The sequence below is a fragment of the Rosa rugosa genome, chromosome 7, assembly GCF_958449725.1.
Source record: "Rosa rugosa chromosome 7, drRosRugo1.1, whole genome shotgun sequence".
NCBI lineage: Eukaryota > Viridiplantae > Streptophyta > Magnoliopsida > Rosales > Rosaceae > Rosa > Rosa rugosa.
In genome coordinates, this window is record NC_084826.1 from 14034918 (window position 1) to 14057892 (window position 22975).

Genomic DNA, 22975 nt, shown 5'->3' on the forward strand with positions numbered 1-22975 from the left:
CTCCCACTGAGTTCCAGCCATAAAAAAAAAACTAGTTTTGTAATTCAGAATTTTATGCAAGGAATAAATATTCATATACTTTTGTATTGTTATTGATTTCATATTTACTTTTATTCAAAATACATGATTTTATACTGTTATTTGGCACACAAAAAAAAAATTATATATATATATATATACACCCACACACACAATAGGAGGCCACATTTTAATTCTTCGCCTCAGGCCGTTAGAATCTCAGGACCGGCCCTGGCTGACTCCAGTTTGCTGTGTTCTTCGTTGGAAAGCAGACCTGCAATTCGAGGTTCCTTTTCGATCTAGTCGATCACAAGGTGAGTTGGGTTTTGTTGAAGGTCTGAGAATTTACACTTCTGGAAACTGGGCTGCCTTGTAACATGCATGTTGTGATGTTGTGTTTGAGAAGAGTAAATTGGTAGTTAGTCAGTAGAAATCGAAAGCTATGTTGTGAGCTTGCTGTTTTGTCCATGTTTGCTAAGATTGTAGTTGTTAAATGATTTTGGTGATGGATGTTGTAGTATGTTTCTTATTCTGGTGAAAATGACAAAGCATAAATATGCAAGTATGCGTTTAGTTGAATTGGTTCTGACAATGTGAAAAAGATCAAGTTATGTTTGGGTGTCCTTAGTAATTTGGGCACACCTTGTTTGAAGATGGAATCATGTTGGGTGTCCATAGTAAATTCCATCGAATTACTATGTGACGAAATTATTAAGTAGAGAAAAGAAATTATATATATTGGGTGGTCTTAGTAAATTTGGATGCACCTAAAAGTATTTGGATTTAAGTCGATGTTTGATTTGTTTCGACATAGTCGTAATTGGTCGATATCGTAATTTCAAGTAAAGGTTCGGTAATTTGGGTTAATTATCGAACAAGTCTCGATTGGTCAAAGTTGGTCAACTCCTGGTCAAACTAGGAAAAGTTGGTTGTACGATTTGTTAATCGTCGAGATTTCAGTTATTAATTCAATGCGATATTAACTATCGAAATGGCGGAACTTAGGACTCCAGCTACCCAAGGAACGGAAGGTTCGTGATCTCCGAACAACGTGAGATGGTAAAGCTTCGAAATCCAGGTAGGGGACTCGGGACTCTCTATTGGCTAGTGGTTTTCCATATTTGTTTATATACGTGGTGCATGATGAAAGTACATTGTTAGTTCAAATTAAAAATGTTTTTAAGTTAACGTGCGTATAAGATTGTTGATGGTGGTGTGTGAGAGCGGAAAGGTGGTCGATGACTTCCTTGGGGATTAGCCACCCCTAAACCTCCGGAGGGTTAGCTACACCGGTCGGACGGTGCGCAATCGCAATGATGACACGGTTCCGTGTGTGTAGCTAGTGTGTTAAGTTTGGCGCTCTGTGACTGGTAAGGTCAGATGTTGGTTCTACGGAACCAGGCCATCAGGTAAAGCGCACGTAGTTTTCTAATCATGCATCGAGTATTTAAGTTTGTCGTTCTTATATATATATTTGCTTTGTTTTCACACTGGGCCCAAATCCAAATGATTACAAAGTTGAGTTGATTTTCAAACCTAGTCGTGGTAGAGTTTCCTGCCGAGCAGCGAGGACGAAAGCTCACCCCTACAACAGTTTGGATGCAGGTATTGTGCACTGGTGACGGGACAAAAGCGGACGGAGTTGGGTGTGCGGAATAAGTCCGGTAAACCATTGTTTGGACTTTGTTCTACATTCTTTTTCTCAAACTTCGTGTTCCGAAAGTTGTTGATAGTTAGCTTGCTCATTCCTTAAAGTTCGTATCCTTCGTGTGAACATTCATTCAAGTTCTGGACGAATGAAATAGATTTCAACAACTCAAGTTTTTCACCTCAAAAGTATTTCAAATTCCCGCTGTGCGTTTTACGAAAAGTTTATCAACAAAATGCCTAGCGGTTCTCTAGGACGTAAGCCGAGCGTTCGGTTTATGTTTTAGAGACTCGCGGCACTGTAACGAGCTTAGGCTGGTGAGGTGCAGCTTGGGGCGTTACAGAACGAGGAGGCTTATCTGCTCGAACGACGACCTTCCTTTTCGCAAAAGAATACTCGATTCACAAAGCACACTCCTCGGCTCTCAGAACAAGCTTGAAGACGATGAAGTTGGGTTTAAAATGGCGAAGATGTTGAACCCACTGTGGTTTCCCTCTCTTTTATGTCAACATTAGGCAAATCCTCGTCGTCCGCTAGAAAACGACATCACACGACAGCTGTACGCGTGGCCCACGATCGCACTTACTCTCCGGATTAATCGAGGCGTCACCTCGGTTACAAAATCAATAATTACTCGCATTAATGGCGAGGAAACGGGCGTGCTGCGGGGACATTGTTCCACACGCTAACCCAATACATGTCAGCCACGTGTCGAACGCCGTCAGACGAAACGTCTATCCGAAGTAAACGTCCACGAAGCAGGAACACTAACAGTCAAGAGTAAGTCACTGCTTAGCGGAACTTCTCCCTTCTCATCTTGCAAGCGAGTGAGAGTCCGCTAAGGGCAACACCGCTAGCAGAACTTCTCCCTTTTCATCTTGCAAGGGTGAGAGTCCGCTAAGCGCAACACCGCTAGTGGAACTTCTCCATTTTCATCTTGCAAGGGTGAGAGTCCGTTAAGCGCAACACCGCTAGCAGAACTTCTCCATTTTCATCTTGCAAGCGAGTGAGAGTTCGCTAAGCGCAACACCGCTAGCGGAACTTCTCCATTTTCATCTTGCAAGCGAGCGACAGTCTCCGCTAAGCGTAACATCGCTAGCGGAACTTCTCCCTTTTCATCTTGCAAGCGTGAGAGTCCGCTAAGCGCAACACTGGTATCGGAACTTCTCCATTTTCATCTTGCAAGCGTGAGAGTCCGCTAAGCGCAACACCGCTAGCGGAACTTCTCCATTTTCAGCTTGCAAGCAGGCGACAGTCTCCGCGAAGCGCAACACCGCTAGCGGAACTTCTCCCTTCATCTTGTGTCTCCGCGACACTTCTTACCACCTACCCTCAGGGTGGTATTCCCGCCAAACGGCAATTACTAAGGCAACGCCTCACATGGACGACAACAGCTACGCGGCGTTGCAGTCAAACCATGGTCCTCCAGGACCAGTAAAGGGACATGTCAACACAGTCTTCGACGGCCCTGATCATGCACGTTGATGCCCGCCACTTGGGTATCAAAGATTTTGGCTCGCTACCCAACACCCTCTGCTCAGCGTAGCTCCCCTTAGCAAACAATGCACCGACCAAACGGAGGTTTATCTTAGCCGGGGAGTGGGGGATTCCCTGGGGGGCCCACCCGAAAGGGTATAAAGCTTTCGCTCAGTAAGTCCATGGTTGACAACGCACTGACGCTAATTATGCTTTTGCAAGTCTAGCGGAAGTAACGCTTCAAACCGCTGGGCAACTCCCCAACCAAGATTGCCTCCTTGACTGGAGACTTGGGGGACTTGTACTTACATAAGCATTTGCAAGCATAATTAGCTATAATGAGCCACTCTCATGCTACCGCCAGAGGTACCAACTACCGCCGGTGATGTGACCTACGGAAACACAGCCAAGCAGGCTACCGCCTGAGCCCCGACTCATCCCCAGATCACCAAGGACGCGCCGCGTCAAGATAGCATCAGAAGCTCCAACGCTGGGAACTGAAGCATGTCAGTCCCACATAGAAAACATGGAAGAGATCAGCCTCTCTCCCACCTATAAAAGGTTATCTCCTCTTTCCTCATTAATTACGCATTTACTACTTACCTACTATTATTCTGTCAACATAAATACATTGACTAACTTAGGCATCGGAGAAGAGAAGACAGCCCAACGCGGTCTCCCTCTGACGCCGCTTTGTATTTTACTTGACAGGTTGCGGAAGGTCTGAATATCACAAGTAGCGGTCCGTCCACCGGACCAGCGTTAACCAAGGTTTGGGCTACCGCCCATTATCTTAGACATTAACACTTTTAACCTCAACTAAGCCCATAACTATGTTTAACAACTCTATCTTAACAACTACGGTAAGGTATGAACAATGGAAGTTAATGTACAAACCAGAAAACCAATAAACTAAGTCATGCTGCAGCCATACTGCTACCACCAATAGTTTATTATGAAATTTCTTCTCTGATGTCTGCATATTTATTTTGTGTTTTCTTAGTTTGCGAATTGTCTCTTGCTGTACCTTTGTCATAGTTGAAACTTCAGGTAGGTATTATTGTGGATAGCAGTTGGATTTTGATTAAACAGACTTTGGTTTGTGGATATCAGTTGTTTAGTATTTTAGTCCAACCATTTAAAATTGCAAATCCTATTGATGCTTTATATGTTTATGTTTTCTATATCCGGAGCTTATGTGTCAAAGGAGAACCTTACTCCCAAAAGTACTGTGATTGCTATCTCAACCTATTAGCTAAGAACAGGCTAATCTGTAGTTCAGGGCATTTATCGAGTAGTATCTTGAAACAACTAGATAATTTTTTTTTTTCTAAACTATGACCTATGTTTGACCACTGGGGGGTTTCTAATGGCAGTAGGATTTTGATTAAATCTGTAGTTCAGTTTTTCTGATATTTTGAGAATTTGATTACTATTTTAGGTAAGTTTTTCTGCTATGTTAATAGGATTTGCAATTTTAAATGTTCAAACTTTAAATTTATATGATTTCTGTTTATTATGGTTGTCTTGCAATTGGCTAATAATTTGGTTGGAGTGCAGCGATCTGTTAGCTGGTGATAATTCATTGATATCTGTTTCTTTTATTCTCTCAATTATACTGAAGTTTGGTTTTTAATTGAAGCTGTTTTTCATTGGCTATGGTATATTCAATTGAATTGATGTATTCTCCAACATCCGATATCCATTTTTTGAAAAAATGTAAATGGCATAAACGGCCTTTTTCAGATTATTTATTTATTTTTTTAATTGTCAACAACCTGCACCCATGCATTGCTCATTTCTCCATGCTCAGAAGTTATGCAAAATTTACGGAACCACAGATTCACAGAGCACAAAACAAGGAATCATCAATCATCCAAAGACTTTTATGATCCTTTTTTAGTTTTATTTGGTTTTGTAATTGTAAAAGCTTTCCCCAGGTAATGTTTGCTTCAAGTCTTCAACCTCCACCCATCTGATGCTCATTAGGACACTTAATTCAGTCTTTTCCCTTCCTTTCGCATATAGCATTTGCTATGTTAACATAGTACTAACAATGAAAGTCCCAATTGTGTATACAGCGCACACCTTAAAGCTCTGTATGCCTTTTCTTTTGCTTCAGCTACTTTATTTCGGGCTTCTAAAGTTTCTGACTTCACATGTTGATTCTTTCTGTAATTACAGCTTTAATCAGAACTAATTTAGCATATTCCATATACTCAAGTGTCTCTGAAACTTTGTCTCGTAAATTGTTAGCAACACAAATCCTGCGGCAAAGCGTGGGTACCAGTGCTAGTAATTATACTATATACTAAAGGAAGGTTTCCCTTTATGAATAGTGGATTGGCTGCTTTGCCCTGTTTTCTCTCCACTTTTACAAATTGTCTATGCTTCCTCTTTATTAGAAGTTGTCTCATCGAGAAAAAAAAAAGGCTCACCGACTGAAAGAGAGAATGAGAGATGGAGAGTTCGGTTCAATCTTGGTCTGTGGTTGTTCGTCTTGCTTAGATTAAATCTTGGTCTCTGCTGTGGTTGTTCGTGTCACTTAGATAGTGAGGGAGGTTGTTGATCGGTCTCAATTACGGTTTGTTTCCAGCTTGGCGACATATAAGGTAACTTTTTTGTGTAAATTTTTCGGTCAATTTGGTTGGGTACGGTCCTTTGGGATTATTCGATTAAGGGTTTTGTGTAAAATTTCATCAGCATGAGTTTTGTTCCTCAGATTGTATCTGAATTGCAAAACTTTGATTTTTGGTGTGGGTGGAGGTTTGATTGGGTTTTTTTTAGGGGTTTGGTTGATCTTTGGCTTTCGAATTGTAGTGATTGATTGGAAAGGTTGGAAGGTCATCAGTGCTTTGCTTTTGTTCTTTTTCTCCTGTTGCCTGTGACTCTGTGTCTCTTCTCCAGTTGTTTGCTTTTGATTCCTCGTCAGCAAGGTAATTAGGTGAGCGGATTCTGGGTTTCTACGGACGATTGTTCAATTTTTGTGTGTTTTTTATTTTTTATTATTTTTATTATTTATTTTTTATGCATGTAGTTCTTAAACACCACTTTTTGTAATACGGTGCAAATGACTCAACACTTATAAGATGATCTCAACATTTGATATTTATAATTAATATTTTTATTAATAACCTAAGAGTGTATTTAATATAATCTAACCATCAATTTATGTCGGTGCAAGTGCGCACGTCGGTGCACTGAATCCTATGTAAAATCAAAACAATTTCAATTAACAGTTTTTACCTTACAATTGTGACTATTACGAACAAATTATTAGAGAGAAGAAAAAACAAAACCGCAACATCGCGCAGGAATGTTATCTAGTATTAATGAACCTTGGGATTAAACCATGCGTTGATTAACAGTGAATAAAGGACCACAAGGAGTTCAAAAGACACAACAATTAGTTCTCAGATGAACTCGTATATAAATCAGGTATATGGATATATAACAACCGCCTATGCATGTTTCATCTAGCATAACAAGAGATGGCTGAAAAGAATAAGAGCAAAGTTGTGTGCTCAGATGGTGATGATCACAGTGATGCTGAAGGAAGCAAAAACACATTGGATGACTTGACTCTCCCGCTACAGAAACTCAACCTTGGCCCAGAAAAGAAGAAGAAGAAGAAGCTTCTGGTTATTGGTCTTGGAGGCTTGCTTTGTCATAGAGTATATCGCACTGAAAAAATCTATATCCCAAATTATCGCCATCCGGATGCAGCATATGGAAACTACAAGGGTATAAATTGCTTTTATAACATATATTCTTTCCCATTACATGTCTCATTTTGTAGTTTGTTCAGTAAGAGCTCTTTTCTGTTTGATCTTGATAACAGTTTACAAGAGGCCTTACTGTGAAGAATTTATGAAATTTTGTCTGGAAAGATTTGAAGTGGGAATATGGTCTTCTGCAAGGGAGTAAGTACTGAGATTACCATCAACATCATTCTTTGTTGTAATTCTGAGTTCTCTGTTTGAATTAACAATGTGTTTAACAGATGGTACTTGGACAATGCCTTGGATTGTGTGATGAAAGGGTTGGGGAGGAAGTTGTTGTTTGCTTGGGTACATACACAATATCTCATGTCATGCACTTTAAATTTTGTAAAGCTTTGGTTCACTGTTTTGACATTGATGTAATAATATACAATTACAATGTTCTTGATACCTTTAGGATCAAGAGGAGTGTACTGATTCGGGGTTCAAAACCTTGGAGAACCAAAAGAAGCCCCTCTTTCTGAAAGAGTTGAAGAAAATATGGGAAAACAAGGGTTTCAAAGCCTCAGTTTCATCTTCCATGGGGAAATACTCTTCATTGAACACCTTGTTAATTGATGATAAGGCTTACAAGGCTCTACTAAATCCTGTAATATTATACATTAAATTGTTGTTAATTTTTTTATAAACATGTGTGTTTATTTATTTAATATTTGTTTATTGTTTCTCTTCAGGCTCACACAGCCATCTTTCCTCCTGAATACAAGGTTGGCCAAGTTGGTGACAAGGCTTTAGGTAAGCAAAACTAAACAAGGTTGGTTTGTATTTTTAGAAAAGAGTCGTCTGGTTTCATATGTGCTGAAAATTTACTTCAAATGTGTTATTAGGTCCTAATGGTGAGTTGAGGTTTTACTTGGAGGGACTTGCAGATGCCGATGATGTTACTTCTTATGTTAAAGATCATCCATTTGGACAGCCAGCAATAACAACTACTCACTCTGATTGGGATTTCTATTCAAAGATCATTACTCATTTCCAGAAAGATTAAGCTATTGCAGAAGCTCATCAATTAGTGTTATGGTGCTGGAGACATTAGAATAAGATTGTTATCAGCGGTATTTTCTAGTTTCTACTAATTAAGAACAAGGTTAAATGAATCCATCACATAATGTTGAATGTTCACTAATATGCAGCAGTGTTTCATTTATTTCAATCCGAACCTATAATCGTTTACAAGTAAACTACTGATCGATGTGTATATTACATATTCAATAAAGTACGTATCCTATATATACAGTTTGTCGATGTTTGTATTGACTTGGTGGGACGAGCCTCCTCATTTCATTCATGACCAATGTCAACGAGATAAGCTTGGTTTTCCTGACTTTCGTTTTCATTGATTTGTTCTTTTTGTTTGTGCTAGTTGCACTGTTTAAATTTGATGGCATTCATTTTGTTCTTTAGGGGTTTAGCTCTTGTGCCATCCTAGATTGTACATTATCTTTATTTCAATAAATTTAGGATGAGAGAGCACTATGCTGTTCATGGCTCCTGTTTTAACCCAAAAAAAAAAAAAAAAAAAAAATACACCAAGCCTTTAATCCTTTCGGACTAATAAGATTGGTTACTCTTAACGATCTAACATGTTGGCAGTACTTGTGATCGATTTTGGTCAGCTGATAAAGGATGCAGCATTAATGACTAATCAAAAGGCAGAGAGAATTTAACCAAAAAAAAAAAAGGCAGAGAGAAGCATATGAGTGATTGATCCTGCACAAATAATCCGACTGGCACCAACTACAGATATGTGGGATCTCTCACCATATTCCTCCATGTACTGAAGGCGTTATTTGGATCATCGATCAGCAAACAGGTAATTACTTCGGCCTCCTGTTAAATTGATGCATCTTTCTAATTTCTAGTATTTGGGCCTTGGCCCAGATTTAATGTGATCTAGCTCTTTAACAACCTAATTTTGGTTTCATGACTTTCATCCAGTTTGGAACTGTTTCAAAGGAACAAATAAATCTACTTCGAATGGCTGTGCATGATGTAAGTGGCCGGCTTTAATTACTTTAAATAATTAATAAGCGTATATGACTTGATCAATTAACTTATTTATTCGTTCTTATTTCATGATTGGCTAATTGCAGTATGCAGAGCTGAATGCAAGGCCAGTGCGCAGTGCAGCCATGCCAGTCAATCATCGAGAGATCCATATAAGTGACAATAGCGCGAGGGACGACAAACACAACTGATCATCGATCGTTGATATCAGATCGCGCTAGAGTTCGTCTGAAACATGCTTGATGAATCTACTCAGATGCATATATGCTAGTTCGACAGTTCGACTAGCTTCATGACAAACCCAAAGAAAAAGAATACTTGCTAGCTTGGTATTTCTGAATTGTATTAGTAAAAGTACTATTTGGAACAATTAAGTTGAGGTGTTTTGTTTTTCATCCTTAGATCGATGTAAATTTAAGGGTTATTGAGCATAAATTCTTTGGCCAGCAACTGACCAGGTGAACACCACTGTCGGTATATAATAGAAAATTAATAAAGTTGAAACTTTAAACAACATTGATATTAATTAGAAATATAACACAAAATTAATATCAACAAGAAGCCGCCAATACTAATTTATAATTCTCGTTTTTTTTTTTCCTTTCTTCTTTTGGCCGTGACGACAGCTCCCATTTATTAGAAGTTCTAAAAACTTGCAACTACTCAGGGTTTCAGGGGTTCAAGGGAAGCAGTCTCAATCTTTGCAAGCTTACAAAATTTTTCAGAAAGTCAATGCTTAAAATGTTTTTCCTTTTAATTAGACTGTCATATAAGAGATGAAAAGTCAGAAGAGTAGTTTAGAGGATTGTTAAGTTTCTCTAAACTCAAATTAATCATGGTTTTCTAATTCTCAAGTATTTTGTCCTCTTATATGATTCCGTACATGATCATTGAATCCTAAGATATTTAATCCTTGTACGTACGATCCGGACAAAATTCATGGTCAGCCTTAATTAAAGTCAACTAATCTAAACCACCACAGGTGGTCGAATTGATAAGAGCCTCCACGTGTGGAACCCCCACACCCAGGTTCGAGTCCCGCTAACGCTGATTGGAGTTTAAATCCTAATCTATTCTTGGTGGCTAGGGGGAATGAAGCGTTTTGACATGATCCCCAGCGTATGGATTAGTCTCTGAGCTTAGGAAACATTTGAGAATACGTACCGTGTGATCTAAAAAAAAAAAAAAAAAAGGTCAACTAATCTACATATCTATGCTAACATCATCGATGATTTATATGGTGTGTGATAAGATGGCTGAGAAAATGATGGCTCCATACGAATTAGATATAGAGTAGTCGAACTTAAGCACCTTCCGCAACAATGTATATCAGATTAATTTACAATTAAATCGTTCAATCGTACTTCCTCTAGTTGACATCGGAGGATTGGCAATTGCTATCCATGGAGACGAATATTAAAATCTCGATGTACGGTTGCAAATGAAAATAAAAATATATTAGTACTAAACAGCTGGTCGGACAAGCATAATTATGAATGACTCCGTGAACCGAGGGAACTTCATTATCTTAATTTTGTACGAATTTTGATCAAGTCAATTGATAGCATTGGTCAATTAATGTTTGTACATGAATTAGCTAGGTATCTATATAAACTCGTAGTTACTTGGTTGCAGAAACAAAGTCTCCCTTGATTTGCAAGATCTTTGCAACTCTTTTTGCTGATAATGATGATGGATCAGAGCAAGTCCATCTCCACTTCTTTATTTATGCTGCTTCTTCTTCTCCTTCAAATTTTGCACTACTCAACACCCATTACAGCTCAAGAAGTTGGTAATTTCCAAAAAATCACACGCAGCTAGACTAGTATTTGTTAACGTTGATATTGGTTGCTATCTCTTATATAATTACTGATGTTAGGATTGTTCTTGCAGAAGAAGAAAGAGAGTTTGATTATCTGAAAGACAGTGAGAAGGGACCAAAGTATTGGGGAGAGCTTAGGGAAGAATGGGCAGCATGTAAACATGGGACACTGCAATCTCCGGTAGATTTGCTGAGTGAGAATGTGCAAGTACGCCTAAACAAAGGGGAGGTGAGACTCAAGTACAAGCCTGCAAATGCAACAATCAGAAATAGAGGCCATGACATTTCGGTAAGGAAGTATTGGCACTCTAAAGTCATATTGAAATCTTTACAGGCCGGAGTGTTTGAAACTAATACGATAATGAGTAGTCTGGTTTCCATAGTGGCTTTTTGGAAGTATTAGGAATAACACCTAAATAGTGTCATCACATCTTTAAATCTCTTGCAACTATTCTTGGATGAAGCTTTTTCAATTGCTTAATTTTCTTTATGTGACTGTGAACCAAGCCACTTCTTGTATTAACTTCTGAGTGAAACAGGTCCAGTGGAATCTAGGTGATGCTGGATCCGTAGAGATTAATGGCACAGATTACTTGCTACAACAATGCCACTGGCACTCACCATCCGAGCATACAATTGATGGTATAAGATTTGACATGGAGCTTCATATGGTACACCTAATCCCTGATGCAAATGTCGAAAACAACATAGTTGTGGTTACATACCTCTACAAACTTGGCAAGCCTGATAAGTTTCTCTCGGAGGTAAAAGCCCCAGTCTATTGGTATTATGTACTGCGTGCTAAGCTTAGTGAATTGATCTTGTTGACCTGAAAATGATGTGGTTGTTTCTATTTATTCAATTTTTGGCTCCGACATGCATACAAACAAACACATCATTTTGTGAACAAAGTTGGTGACTCGCATCAAATCAATGTATGTTTTAAAGATCTTCAATCTCACTAATTTTTTGACCCTTTCAGGTAAGCAAGGATATCCATGCCATGATTGATGAAGAGGAAGAGAGACACAGAGGGGTGGTTGATCCAAGAGATGTGAAGAAGGGTGGCAAAAAATTTTACAAGTACATAGGCTCACTCACTGTACCTCCTTGCACTGAAGGAGTAACTTGGATCATCCACAAAAAGGTATAATCTTCATCAATACCAACCATCGATTTGTTAAGTCTTGTAGACTTCGGAGCGAAATCTTAGAATTATCTGAAGTTATTTAATCTCGTTTACTTTCGTGATCATCAGTTAACTACTGTTTCAAGAGAGCAAATGGAGTTGCTTCGAGAAGCCGTTCATGACGTAAGTAGCCTAACTTTTTTAATTCATGACTATTTAATCATTTTTTTTCTTCATTTTCTGTTCTTTTTCACTCTTTGGTGTAGTGTTTTTGTTTACTTCAAACTGTCATTTGAATGCAGTTCGCAGAACAGAATGCAAGACCATTGCAAGCTCTCAATCGCCGAGATGTGCACTTCCACGGCCCTGAGTCTCACATTCGGGATTAAGGACTTGCTTGCACAGACATTCCAGCTGCATCACATGTGGATTTGCTTTGTTTCGTGACAGTCGTTTGTGTGTAATAAGAGTTGCAGTTCATATTCCTATTGGCATCAGACGTGTTCCTTCAAAGTAGTATTCTACCCTTCAAAGGAGTACAAAATTTGGATTGTATCCGTTCAAAGAGATTCCTTGAAAAGGGAAACCTGAAAGTATAAATCTTTCCATCAGAACCCTTTTTGAATACCACAACTAGTCCAAGTCTAATTTCTGTTGACCTCTCTTAGATTTGGATTGGAACCCTCAATAAGAGACAAATGCATATACTCACACTACAGGAAAGAATTCGTAAGAAGCAAATCACAAGTATAAAAAATGAGTTGGATTTTTGTGTGTTTCTTAAACCCAAAATTACCACTGGTCTGGCAACATCAGTCTTCAAAAATGCAGTCGAGCTAGATTTTCACAAGTCTCAACCTCAAACTGCTCAAAAATCAAAAGTTTCATATCTTCAGAATATGTCTACCACTCTAACTCTACATTATAGCCTCTCTGCTATACCTCTATCGAGTCATCATCGCTGTCAATTTCATCAAGGGAAGATCTAGTCTCAAGGCTCATACGTCTAGGGATGAACACATTATAGTAATAGCTCACGATGCTCTTCTTGCGCTTATTAGGGAAACGCTTAAACGCAAGCTTCCAAAAGCTTGCTTCATTTGATATTGGATTTGTTCTCACAAGAGATTCAAAAGTTCTCTGTTCTTTTAAAGTCCATGACTTCGAGGCAAATTCTCCCATTTCGTCAAACTTCCAACTGCAGAAGGCAGGACCAATCTCGGACTGCAAGCAAAGTCGTGCTTCATGAATATGGTGTTTGACACAATCAACAGATCCTGGAGAGACACAAGAACAAGACTCAGGTCTCCCTTTCCCAATTGCTTTTATGGTAGCTCCTCCACATTTCCTCCCTTTGATTGGCCAGATAAGAGTGCCCAACCACCTTGACACTTTTGAATCACCATCCTCACTGTAAAGCTTATTCCTATTGACTGGTCCTATCCACTTTGGAACATCAGCCTGAAAATCACGGCCAATGGGAACAGACCTTCGAAAATACTTGCCATCGGAAAATAAACATCTCAATATTTCGCAAGCCTTATGATTTCTCTCCTCTGAGCTCAATGAAGTTGTAGGGTGAGCGGAAGTAACAGATCTTCGAAGATCATCATCACTGGAAACCAATAACCTCAATGCCCTTTCAAGTTCTGAATCATACTCATCTAAACTGAAAGAATCTGAACTGTCAACTGAATCATTAACCTTCAAAGTGGTTGCATCACAGAAGTTGGATTTTTCCAGACTTAATGTACTCGAACCATGGACTGATTCATCTGCATCAATGAGGGGAGAAGCAGAATTATCCTTGTAGGGAGCACCGTATTTTTCCATATCATCCAGAATGGTCAAATCGGGACAACATTGCTTCGCTCGATATTCATCCTCATTTGTCAACGAATTTCCAGACATGAGTGAACTACATAGAATCTGTGGTCTGAAAATTTCATTCTTGCCATCTGTATTGGTTGAGCATGAGACAGAATGCCCTCTACAAATTCTCTTTACATGATCATCGGATTTCTTCGTTTCCAATTCTGAAGCGCCTGCGAATCTACCACCTCTTAGGAACTGATCAAGTTTTCGCTTACTCTATAGAAAACAAAAGGAGAAAAAAGGCATCGTCAGAAAATTGAGGGAAGAATGAAGTTCATGTTGAGAATAAATTCTGTACTAACAGTCCTAAAAATGTATACTACATTTCAAATTCAAGACATTATCACTAACAATACGTGGAGCCATTCTAAATCTAAACTGTTAACAAGTAGTCAACCATAGTTTAATTACTCTTAACATACTAATATGGATACCATGTGAAGCTAAGCTTTCAGGATGTGGTCAACTATTGTTTTATTATTCTAACATCTTAATTTGGTTTAGCTAAATAATATCGTATAAAGGAAAGCTGTTAGATAGTGGTCACACTGATATGGTTTAGTCAAATAAGCAACTACATTTATCGATGAGATGATTGACAAATAATCGATCTTTGGGTTGAACTTACCCGAGGAGAAACGTCATTAGCAAGAAGCAAAAGTTTCCGTAGTTCAAGACTCTGATTCCATAACTGTTGAGCTGAACCTGGGGATGCTTTACAATATCCAGAGTCAATTGCAAGGCCTTTTAACCACACCAATATGTCAGAATCAGAAAAGAAACCAAAAGACGATTTTGTTTCTCTCATCGGATCCCTCAGGTGCAAAGCAGTCTTCGCGTCACTCCCTTGATTGTCATGACTACTATGACTTGTCGATAATGACATATCAACCATGTTATCCTAATATAACCCTGCATCAAATTTTCACTCCTTCAGTGTGTACTCATAGCAGGAAAAGATAGTAAACATTTATAGAGCAATTTCAATATCAACAGAGATTGATGAACCAAACTTGCCAAGCAATGTGATAAACGTCAATTTAACAGTAAATCGGACATTTATAACTGTAACTGGGTCAATGGGTCAGAAACAATCCTGGAAAGAGTCAAAGTGTTCATGTGTGGTCCGACCTTATAACCTTCTACAGTTCCACGTGAACATAATTCATCCTGTACAAGCCTTAAACCTTGTTGAAATGACTAATCATTCAACTAGGAGAAAAAACCAAAAAAAAAAAACAAGTGACAACATTTGCTGGGCCTCCCAGTCCAAACTCATCTTTGTTCAAAATTCAAATCGAGCCAGTTGGAGGAGGACTTCTCAGCCCTCACTCATCCGAGATCATCCCTAAACTTACTGTGTCTACAGTAAGCGTCACCTCGAATCAAACAGGGGATGCCATAAGCTTCCCAAATTCTCACTATTCAAGACCAAGGGCTTGTTTCTTCGGAGTGGGGAATTCTAAACCAATTGCTTGCAAATTGCAATGCAATGGGGTTTATGAAAAACATTAGATTCCTCAGGGCAAAAGGAAAAATAACACTAGAAACCAAGATTCTCATTCCTGCATTTGACAGGCTGAGAATGGAAATGTCTCTCTATCAAACACCAATAGAATTTTTATTTTTGAAAGCATAAATATAACTTGTGTCCTCATCTTGAAACCAACTCTTCATATCCTCCAACTTCTGGGTTTTGAAGGGAAAACCAAAACCCAAGAGTGAATACAATTTCTAGTTACACAAAAATCAAAAAGGGCGCAATAAAGGATTCCACCCTTTTAAAAAAAAACAAGTCAGTACAACAATGAAGTTCTAATCGAGCACTTTTCGTTTTCCCGGAAAACCCATTTTCCGTTGAGACAAAATGTAGTCTCTCTAAAATGGGTAAAACGTATAACGGCGTCGTTATCATCCTCAAGTTCGTATTATAATCGATCCACAACACGAAGAATTAACAACAATTGGGCTCTCTACTAAAATCTTGGGGGGGGTTTTGATAAAACAAAGGCGTTATCGTAGGAAGGGAGGTCTAACCTTGGTGGTTCAATTTGCGACCTCCATTAATGGGTTGGTTGAAGAAAGCAAGAAAGGGTGTGGAAAAAGGAATCGGGTGTGTGTGCATGTAAATGTAAATGTACCTGGGGCGCAGCCGAGTAGGACGGGTTCGGACTCTGTAATCCTGTGGATTCTGGTTTGCACCTCTGGTCCCTGGAGAAACATAAAATTGAAAGGAAAGACTATTTGAGGAGGTGAGAAACCAAAGGCAAAGTGGAGTAGTCTGAGATGGGCAGTTTTGTCAAATGACACCTTGTATTTGATTTTTTTTTTAATTGAAAAAAATATTTATGTTGTCTGATTAAGGAATGGATATGTAATTAAGATTTATAGAGTAATTAAATCATTGAAATGACTAAGTTTTTTATTTTAAAGATAATAGTATGTTTGCAAATTATATGAGTGAGGTTATTTGAGGAACTTTAGTGAGGTTTAGTGAGTAAATTTAGTATTTGAAAATTTGATGGGAGGTGTAAAAAGCATAGGAAGTCAAGTGAGTATATTTGGAGGTTTCAATAGAAAAACTCTAAAATAAATTTTAGAAATTTAAATCTCTGACTCAGCCTATAAGTATTTGGTTCGGTTCGTTGAGATTTTTTTTTTTTTTTTTTGAGAAATTGTTGAGATAAGTCTTATATATCTCTAGTACTATAAAGCGAAACTCTTAAAACCTTTACCAAATTTTAAAATATTTTAATTTCCCCTATAGAATAATTTAAACAAATAAATACAAGAATTATTATAGTAATGAGAAATAAATAAATAAATAAAATAAAAATAAATAAAGAGATAATTATGGAAAATAGACGTGGGTAGTGGGAGAAGTCTACATTCATTTTAAATTCTCACGACTAAAAGCAAGTAGATAAACTGATAAACCAAAATTAACCACCTCTTTGTTTTTTTTAAGTGACTTTCTGAATCCAAATAACACGTAAAAAGCTAGTCTTTATAAATGAGAGATTCATAATATGACTCACAAACGCGTAGTTATCATGTAATTCCAATGCATTATTTTTCAAATGAAAAATGAAAGTCCTCTCCATAACTTTTAACTAACCTTTAAATTTAGTTGTACACGATCTTCACCTTTTCAAATACTTGAGAAAGTACTTATATTCTTTAGCTAAAATAAATATCATACTATCTTTGTAATTTTAACAAGTCTCCAGAGCTTTGTTAGGATTTTCTCTCTATGAATTTTGTGAAGGATTTTAATCCCAAATCAATCCTTAGTCGCTGAAATCACAATGTGTGTGTAACCAAAAATAAACTACAATTTATAGATAATATACGAAATAAATCAATTCTAATATAAAATGATTGAACAAAATGAAAGAACTGACTTGATTCTTGAGAGAGGCTTGCGAAGCAATGTCCTAAGACAGAAATTCGTCCCCACACATGTATTATGGTTGCTTGAACGTCTATCCTGCAGGATACAACTCTTGTTTCAAGGCGTTGCACAGATAATTTGAAACCTGGCGAACTTCGATCACTTGTGTTTTCTCTCGAGTTTTTGTAGAAGAAATAAATGTCAAGAAACCGATGTGTTTCTGCAATGAACCTTGACGTCCTTTTTATAGAGATTGGATAAGGAGACGCGACTGTTCGTTTAATTTGAATTTGAATTTGAATTGAACAGTTGCAACTGTTTTGGATTAAACTAATTTTATTTGTCTTTATCTGAAATTACAAAAAGGAAAAATATAATTTTTATTTGGAATTTAATTAAGGCCCAGGAGCCCCAAGGCTCAATATTTGAGATTACACACACACGCACAAACACAATAGGGCCTTGCCTCTCACTTTATCCATCTAAATTGTTCGTTGTGTAAACATCTTCGGAGCAAGAAGGAGCCTAGTAGACCTGTAAATGGACCGGATTTGGATCGGATCGACCTAAATCCAAATCCGTTTACTTAAAAAAAAATTCGATCCAAACCCGCTCCGTTAACCCGGCGGATCATTGATAGATCGATCCAAATCCGTATCCACCGGATTAACGGATACCCGATCCGCTAATCCGACCCGTTTATAATTTCAAATATTTTAAAATTTTAAATAGTAATATTAAATTTATATCATAATACCTCACAAGATATTAATAAAATATCAAAACAACATAAAAAGTATCACCAAAAATAGAATTACATTATCAAAAATATTAATGCTTCTTGGAATCTTGGGTGATGGACTGTCCCTTAGATTTCTGCAAAAAATTTGTATTAGAAATTCTTCATATTTTATATTTTATATTTTTTTAAAATAATAATATATTAATAAAATAATAATATTTTATTATTACAAAAACGGGCCGGATCATTAACGGATCGGATCGACCTAAATCAGTATTTGATCCGTTAAATAAACGGGTTAACGGATACGGATCATTAACGGATCAACGGATCAAAATTTTCGATCCAAACCCGTCTAATAGCCACGGATCTGGAGCGGGTTCGGATCAAAATCCGGTCCAGTTACAGGTCTAGAGCCTAGTCTCTAACGTGGGATCACTATCCCACAATTTCCATATAGGTTCCAACAAAAAGCACCTTCTTCAATGATGAACAGATGACCAAGAATCTTGCCTCCTAGCTCGCGTGCAATGACTTTACGCGTGTGGATCAAGGAAGTCGTTAGTTTTAGATGATAGTGCATCTTTAATCTGTCGTTCTCTCTCTCATCAAACTATTATCCTGAAGTTTTTCAAGAAACATTTGGAAAACTATGGGATTTTCATAGTGCTGTTAGTCTGAGAGCTTGATCCCTCTAGCTTGTGGTGTGATTTGTTTCAGTGACTTTATGCGATGGTAAGCTACGAGGAGGTTCTGCCATGGTGTTGGTGGCAGATTATGATAGTCTCAGTTCTATTAAGATTTGGGTGTCGTTGCGTAGTCTTCATCCAGTTTTGAAACCAAAAAAAGTGGCGAGAAGTATGTTGTATGCTTTAGGTGATTATTTGTACGCTTGAACTTAATCTGGCCATTAATGTTTGTTTATTTCAAAGTACTTTATGTTTTCATATTTGGCAAATTAATGCATATGATACCAGGAGAAGGAAGTGACCTGAAGCCATTTCTGAAACTTGAAGCAAAGCTCTTATGCACTACTCTCAGAAACTTGGTTGTCTTTATGGGGCAAGACTCTTTTAACTCGGTTTAGAGAGAGCGGAGGACTATGCCTTTTTATAAGAGCAAAAATCACAGTCCTCTTCCTACAAGAGTGTTTATGTTTCACTTGTTTGCTCCTCCTTTGCATCCATAGCTTTGACTTATCTAATTTATCAGATAAGTAATGACTTTCTAGTAAACATCTTATCAGAAACACTCTTTCTAAAACTCATTTAAGGCCTTAATGCTATGATTGAGATAGCTTTTTGAGATGAGTTTGTTAACAAGTGAAAGTATGTTGCAATTTTTAGTTTTGGTGGGAGCTTTTCTGAGTATCGTAGTCTATTTGGGATTATTTTCTTAATTTCAAATTGTTACCAATTGAGCAGGTAACACCACAGGTGAATAGCGGCCAAGCTAAATCTTGCAAGTAGTTTCATGTCCGATACAACTTAAGCCTCTCAGTCTCAAGGTATGTATACTTTGATTTTAATTAATTTTCATAGTATGAAGAATCAACAACTTAAGCCACTCAAGTCTCAACTATTTATCTTTTTCACTCTGCGGATTTCGTGAACAGAGTGCTGTTATATTCTCTAAATACTATTTTGGATTCCATATCTCTGTCCTCTTTGCAATCTCACCGGTCAGGTCGGCTTTTCACTCTCCTCTTCATATCTTTGCAGTCTCGCTATCCTCTCTTTCTTTCACTCTCATCTCCCTCTTTCAAACTCAGAAAGATGAATGGTGATGGTTCCCGCACAATGTTTGAATTTAAAATTTTGAAATTGCATCGTTGAAACCTACTATACTCAGTACCCACAATCACGTGTGGTTGATGCGCATCTATTATCTGTATAAAATGGATGGTCCAGATGCAATTACAAATTTTAATGAACTAATACATTAAGGCACCACCGAAGAACCCTTGAAAGTAAACCTTAGCCATAAATAAGAGATAAGTTCCATGCTCTCAGACATATATCACGATAGTTGAAAATAGCCTTGTGCCTAAATGAATTTAGGAATGTTTTAACAAAAGTTATCATGCATGAGAGGATGACTTCGGTTCCACTTATACATCGAGAACTTTAGTGTAGCATCATTCATGTGGCCCGTGGGATTCACGATAGGTCAAAGTAGTACTCGTGATAATTGAAAGTAGCATTGTGCCTAAATGAATTTAGGAATGTTTTAACAAAAGTTATCATGACAGAATAGACTTGTTACCGGATTGAATTATCACTCCATTGGTGCATTATATTCGAGAGATCCTAGTTGCAATTCCTCATGCTAGCTGGGTTTGGACCAATAGACTAGCCAATCAAGCAGCTGATCATATTGTTTCTTTGGCACGCAGGCGGATGTGCCCTATATATTGACTGGATTAATCATCCACCTTCTACCTTCACCCGTATAGTTCTGTATGACGCTGGACCGGCTCTTAAGTTCTTTTCTTTTATCTTGCTCCTTAGTTTTCTTTGTTTCTGCTGAGAAGTTCTAGTATAGTTCATGTTTTCAGTTTTTAGTGTGTTTGTATTCTTTTCCTTTGTATAATGTTCCGTTTGTTTCTTCTGTTCTTAACGAAAGTTCTATTGACAAAAAAAATAAAAAAATAAACAAAAATTATCATGACAGAATGACTATGGTTCCTCTTTGTGTTTCTTCACTTTCTTGCTTTAGTGTCGCATCATGCATGTGGCCAGTGGGATTCACCATACTTATCATGACAGTTTTCGAATACAGTAGCCCAATGCCCCAATGGAAATTAATTTCCCATATTATATGGATCTAGCAAATCAAGCAGTTTTTGAATACCAAAATTTGTAGCCCCCGTGGAATTTTTAGCTTATTATAAGGATCTAGCAAATCTAGCAGTTTCTAATAACCAACTGTTGCAGATTATAGAACAAATAAGATATCACGCGAAAAAGTCAAGGATTTATGATGTCTATATTTAGCAAGGAGAGATAGATCGAACTAACATGAATCAAGGAATGGAGAAGTGAACTAGTCAATGCATGTGTGTTCAAGTACAGTAAGCATCAAGTATAAATGGATTGCACTAATCCAAGAGCTGTATATATACTATTGCACAATTAGTACTATCTAGCTAGAAGTATCCATTGTTCTTTGCAGACGTAGTGATGATTAGATCAATGAAAACTCATCTTCAGTTCTTTGCTTTCACTCTTTTTCTTCTGTACTGGCAACCAATCAAACCCATCAGAGCTGGCCATGGTGGTAATGCCAAAACATATAATACATGAATTTATCATCATAATCGATACGTACTGAGCTAATTTTGTTTTTGGTACTGCAGTGGAAGAAATAGGGTATAATTATAGGAAAGGGAGCAAGAAGGGACCAGAGCACTGGGGAGACCTTAAGAAAGAATGGAAGGCATGCAAAGATGGAAAATTGCAATCGCCAATAGATTTGTCGGATAAGCACGCTAGAAAAGCAATCTCAAGAGTATATGATCTTAAAATGAGCTATAAGCCTTCAAATGCAACTATGAAGAATGAAGGTCATGCTATTGCGGTATGGAAGCTTAGTGCCTAGCAAATATTGTTACAATCTTTTTCTAGGTGACAAATGGAATTCCAATTTTAAATTCCTGTACTTTTTCTCGTCGGTGCAGAAAAATTTTAAAATAGTTTCTTTCATTGCTAACTATTTCCCCAATCCTTTTTATTTTACTAATTCTTTTTTATATTCAATTGTTGCAGATTGAATGGGAGGGTGATGCAGGATCAATTCAGATCAATGGCACTGTTTTTTTCCTCAAACAATGCCATTGGCACAGATCCTCTGAACATTTCATTAATGGCAGAAGGTCTCTCTTTCTCTTATTTGCTTCTCTATTTGAAAAATCCAAAATGCTTCCTCCAATATGTCTAAACAGACTTCTCTTTATCAGTTATGATTTGGAATTGCACATGGTTCACCACAGCCGGAAGAACAACGTAGCTGTAGTCGCATTCCTGTACAAAATTGGTAGACGTAGTCCTTTTTTCTCAAAGGTAGAGTTAAAGATCATTAATTTGTACAAAAAAAACAATCAAATTGGTAATCTATTAGTCACCTAATGGTTATCAAATAAAAAGGCGGTTTTGCTAAGACTTATACTCTGATGAACTGTCTATTTATTTGATATCTTTAAATGATTAAGAGATGGGTGTGGCTATTGTCACCTTACCATTTTCTTTGTTCACCTTACTTGCTCATTACACCCTACATTTTAATTTTAATTATTAAATTTAGTTATTTAACCCATTTCTCTTTCCAATAATATCCTTATATGACATATCCAATTAAAAAATAAATATTTTTAGCGAAAATCTCTCATTTAATTTATACTCATAAAAAAAAATTAAAATTTATTAAAGTTTTCTAATAAAATCATAATCTGATTTACTCCCATTTTGTTAATTTTTTTTTTCAATTTCAATGTTCTCTATTTTAATTTATGTAAAAAGATTAGTAAATTTACAACTATGATAAATGAAGAAGAGATTGATTTTTCTTCTTCGTGTTTTAAATTTTTACTTTCAGTGTTCATAAAGAATATTGCAAAGATTTTGATTAAGTTAAAGGTAATGGTTTTGTGAATTGAATAACAAATTAACGATGAGGAGGCAACAAAAAGACAAAAAAATAGTAATAAATTCAAATTTGGGTGGAGAATATAAAGATTAATGTTATCCAATGAGAAATTAAGTAGTCTTTGTGTTTAATTAATTACTTATATATTTATTTTTTTCTTACATATTTGGATTTTAGAAAATTAATGTACTTATTAGTCATTTTGCACTTGGGTAATATAGTCTTTCAATAATTCAAATATTTGTAGGGTTAACTAAGAAAATGGTAGGGTGACAATAGCTGCACCCTTAAGAGATTCAATTATTTCCTTAATCTTTTAGTAGATATAATTTTCAAATAATTACTAAAAATGAATGACTTGGATCAACAATTGCAATGGGGAATAATGTAGCACACCAGTTAGCAGCACATGCTTGCTCTTTGTAGCAGGATTGTTTT

At 37.1% G+C, this 22975-nt stretch overlaps 4 protein-coding genes and 1 long non-coding RNA gene across 10 annotated transcripts; 4 read left to right on the plus strand and 1 right to left on the minus strand.

Moving 5' to 3' along the window:
* The first annotated feature begins 629 nt into the window (after positions 1-629).
* On the plus strand, positions 630-1846 carry LOC133722573 (uncharacterized). The gene is made up of 2 exons (XR_009852853.1): positions 630-1096; positions 1219-1846. It is a non-coding gene; the product is annotated as an uncharacterized LOC133722573 (long non-coding RNA).
* Positions 1847-5546: 3700 nt separating this feature from the next.
* On the plus strand, positions 5547-8248 carry LOC133721853 (uncharacterized). Of its 4 annotated transcripts, none has more exons than XM_062148595.1 (8): positions 5547-5754; positions 5930-6086; positions 6623-6886; positions 6984-7065; positions 7146-7212; positions 7322-7513; positions 7599-7659; positions 7752-8248. In XM_062148595.1, the coding sequence occupies exons 3-8, from the start codon at positions 6634-6636 to the stop codon at positions 7910-7912; spliced, it is 816 nt and encodes a 271-aa protein (XP_062004579.1). In that variant the 5' UTR covers positions 5547-5754; positions 5930-6086; positions 6623-6633; the 3' UTR covers positions 7913-8248. The 4 variants fall into 4 exon arrangements, with proteins under 4 accessions (XP_062004579.1, XP_062004578.1, XP_062004580.1 ...); XM_062148594.1 differs by having other exon boundaries at positions 5963-6086; XM_062148596.1 differs by having other exon boundaries at positions 5963-6078.
* A 2211-nt stretch (positions 8249-10459) lies between these two features.
* LOC133719971 (carbonic anhydrase Nec1-like) lies at positions 10460-12534 on the plus strand. The gene is made up of 6 exons (XM_062146171.1): positions 10460-10723; positions 10825-11042; positions 11293-11517; positions 11736-11900; positions 12012-12065; positions 12185-12534. Exons 1-6 carry the CDS (start codon positions 10618-10620, stop codon positions 12269-12271), a joined length of 855 nt encoding a protein of 284 aa, XP_062002155.1. The 5' UTR covers positions 10460-10617; the 3' UTR covers positions 12272-12534.
* A 137-nt stretch (positions 12535-12671) lies between these two features.
* LOC133719969 (uncharacterized) lies at positions 12672-16012 on the minus strand. 2 transcript variants are annotated; one of them, XM_062146169.1, is made up of 3 exons: positions 15899-16012; positions 14386-14669; positions 12672-13973 (listed from the first exon to the last, which is right to left on the minus strand). In XM_062146169.1, the coding sequence occupies exons 2-3, from the start codon at positions 14650-14652 to the stop codon at positions 12819-12821; spliced, it is 1422 nt and encodes a 473-aa protein (XP_062002153.1). In that variant the 5' UTR covers positions 14653-14669; positions 15899-16012; the 3' UTR covers positions 12672-12818. The 2 variants fall into 2 exon arrangements, with proteins under 2 accessions (XP_062002153.1, XP_062002154.1); XM_062146170.1 differs by lacking the exon at positions 15899-16012 and adding an exon at positions 15795-15893.
* Positions 16013-20970: 4958 nt separating this feature from the next.
* On the plus strand, positions 20971-22196 carry LOC133720902 (alpha carbonic anhydrase 7-like). Of its 2 annotated transcripts, none has more exons than XM_062147385.1 (4): positions 20971-21169; positions 21252-21472; positions 21661-21767; positions 21852-22196. In XM_062147385.1, exons 1-4 carry the CDS (start codon positions 21076-21078, stop codon positions 22018-22020), a joined length of 591 nt encoding a protein of 196 aa, XP_062003369.1. In that variant the 5' UTR covers positions 20971-21075; the 3' UTR covers positions 22021-22196. The 2 variants fall into 2 exon arrangements, with proteins under 2 accessions (XP_062003369.1, XP_062003368.1); XM_062147384.1 differs by having other exon boundaries at positions 20980-21172; positions 21852-22191.
* The last annotated feature ends 779 nt before the right edge of the window (positions 22197-22975 follow it).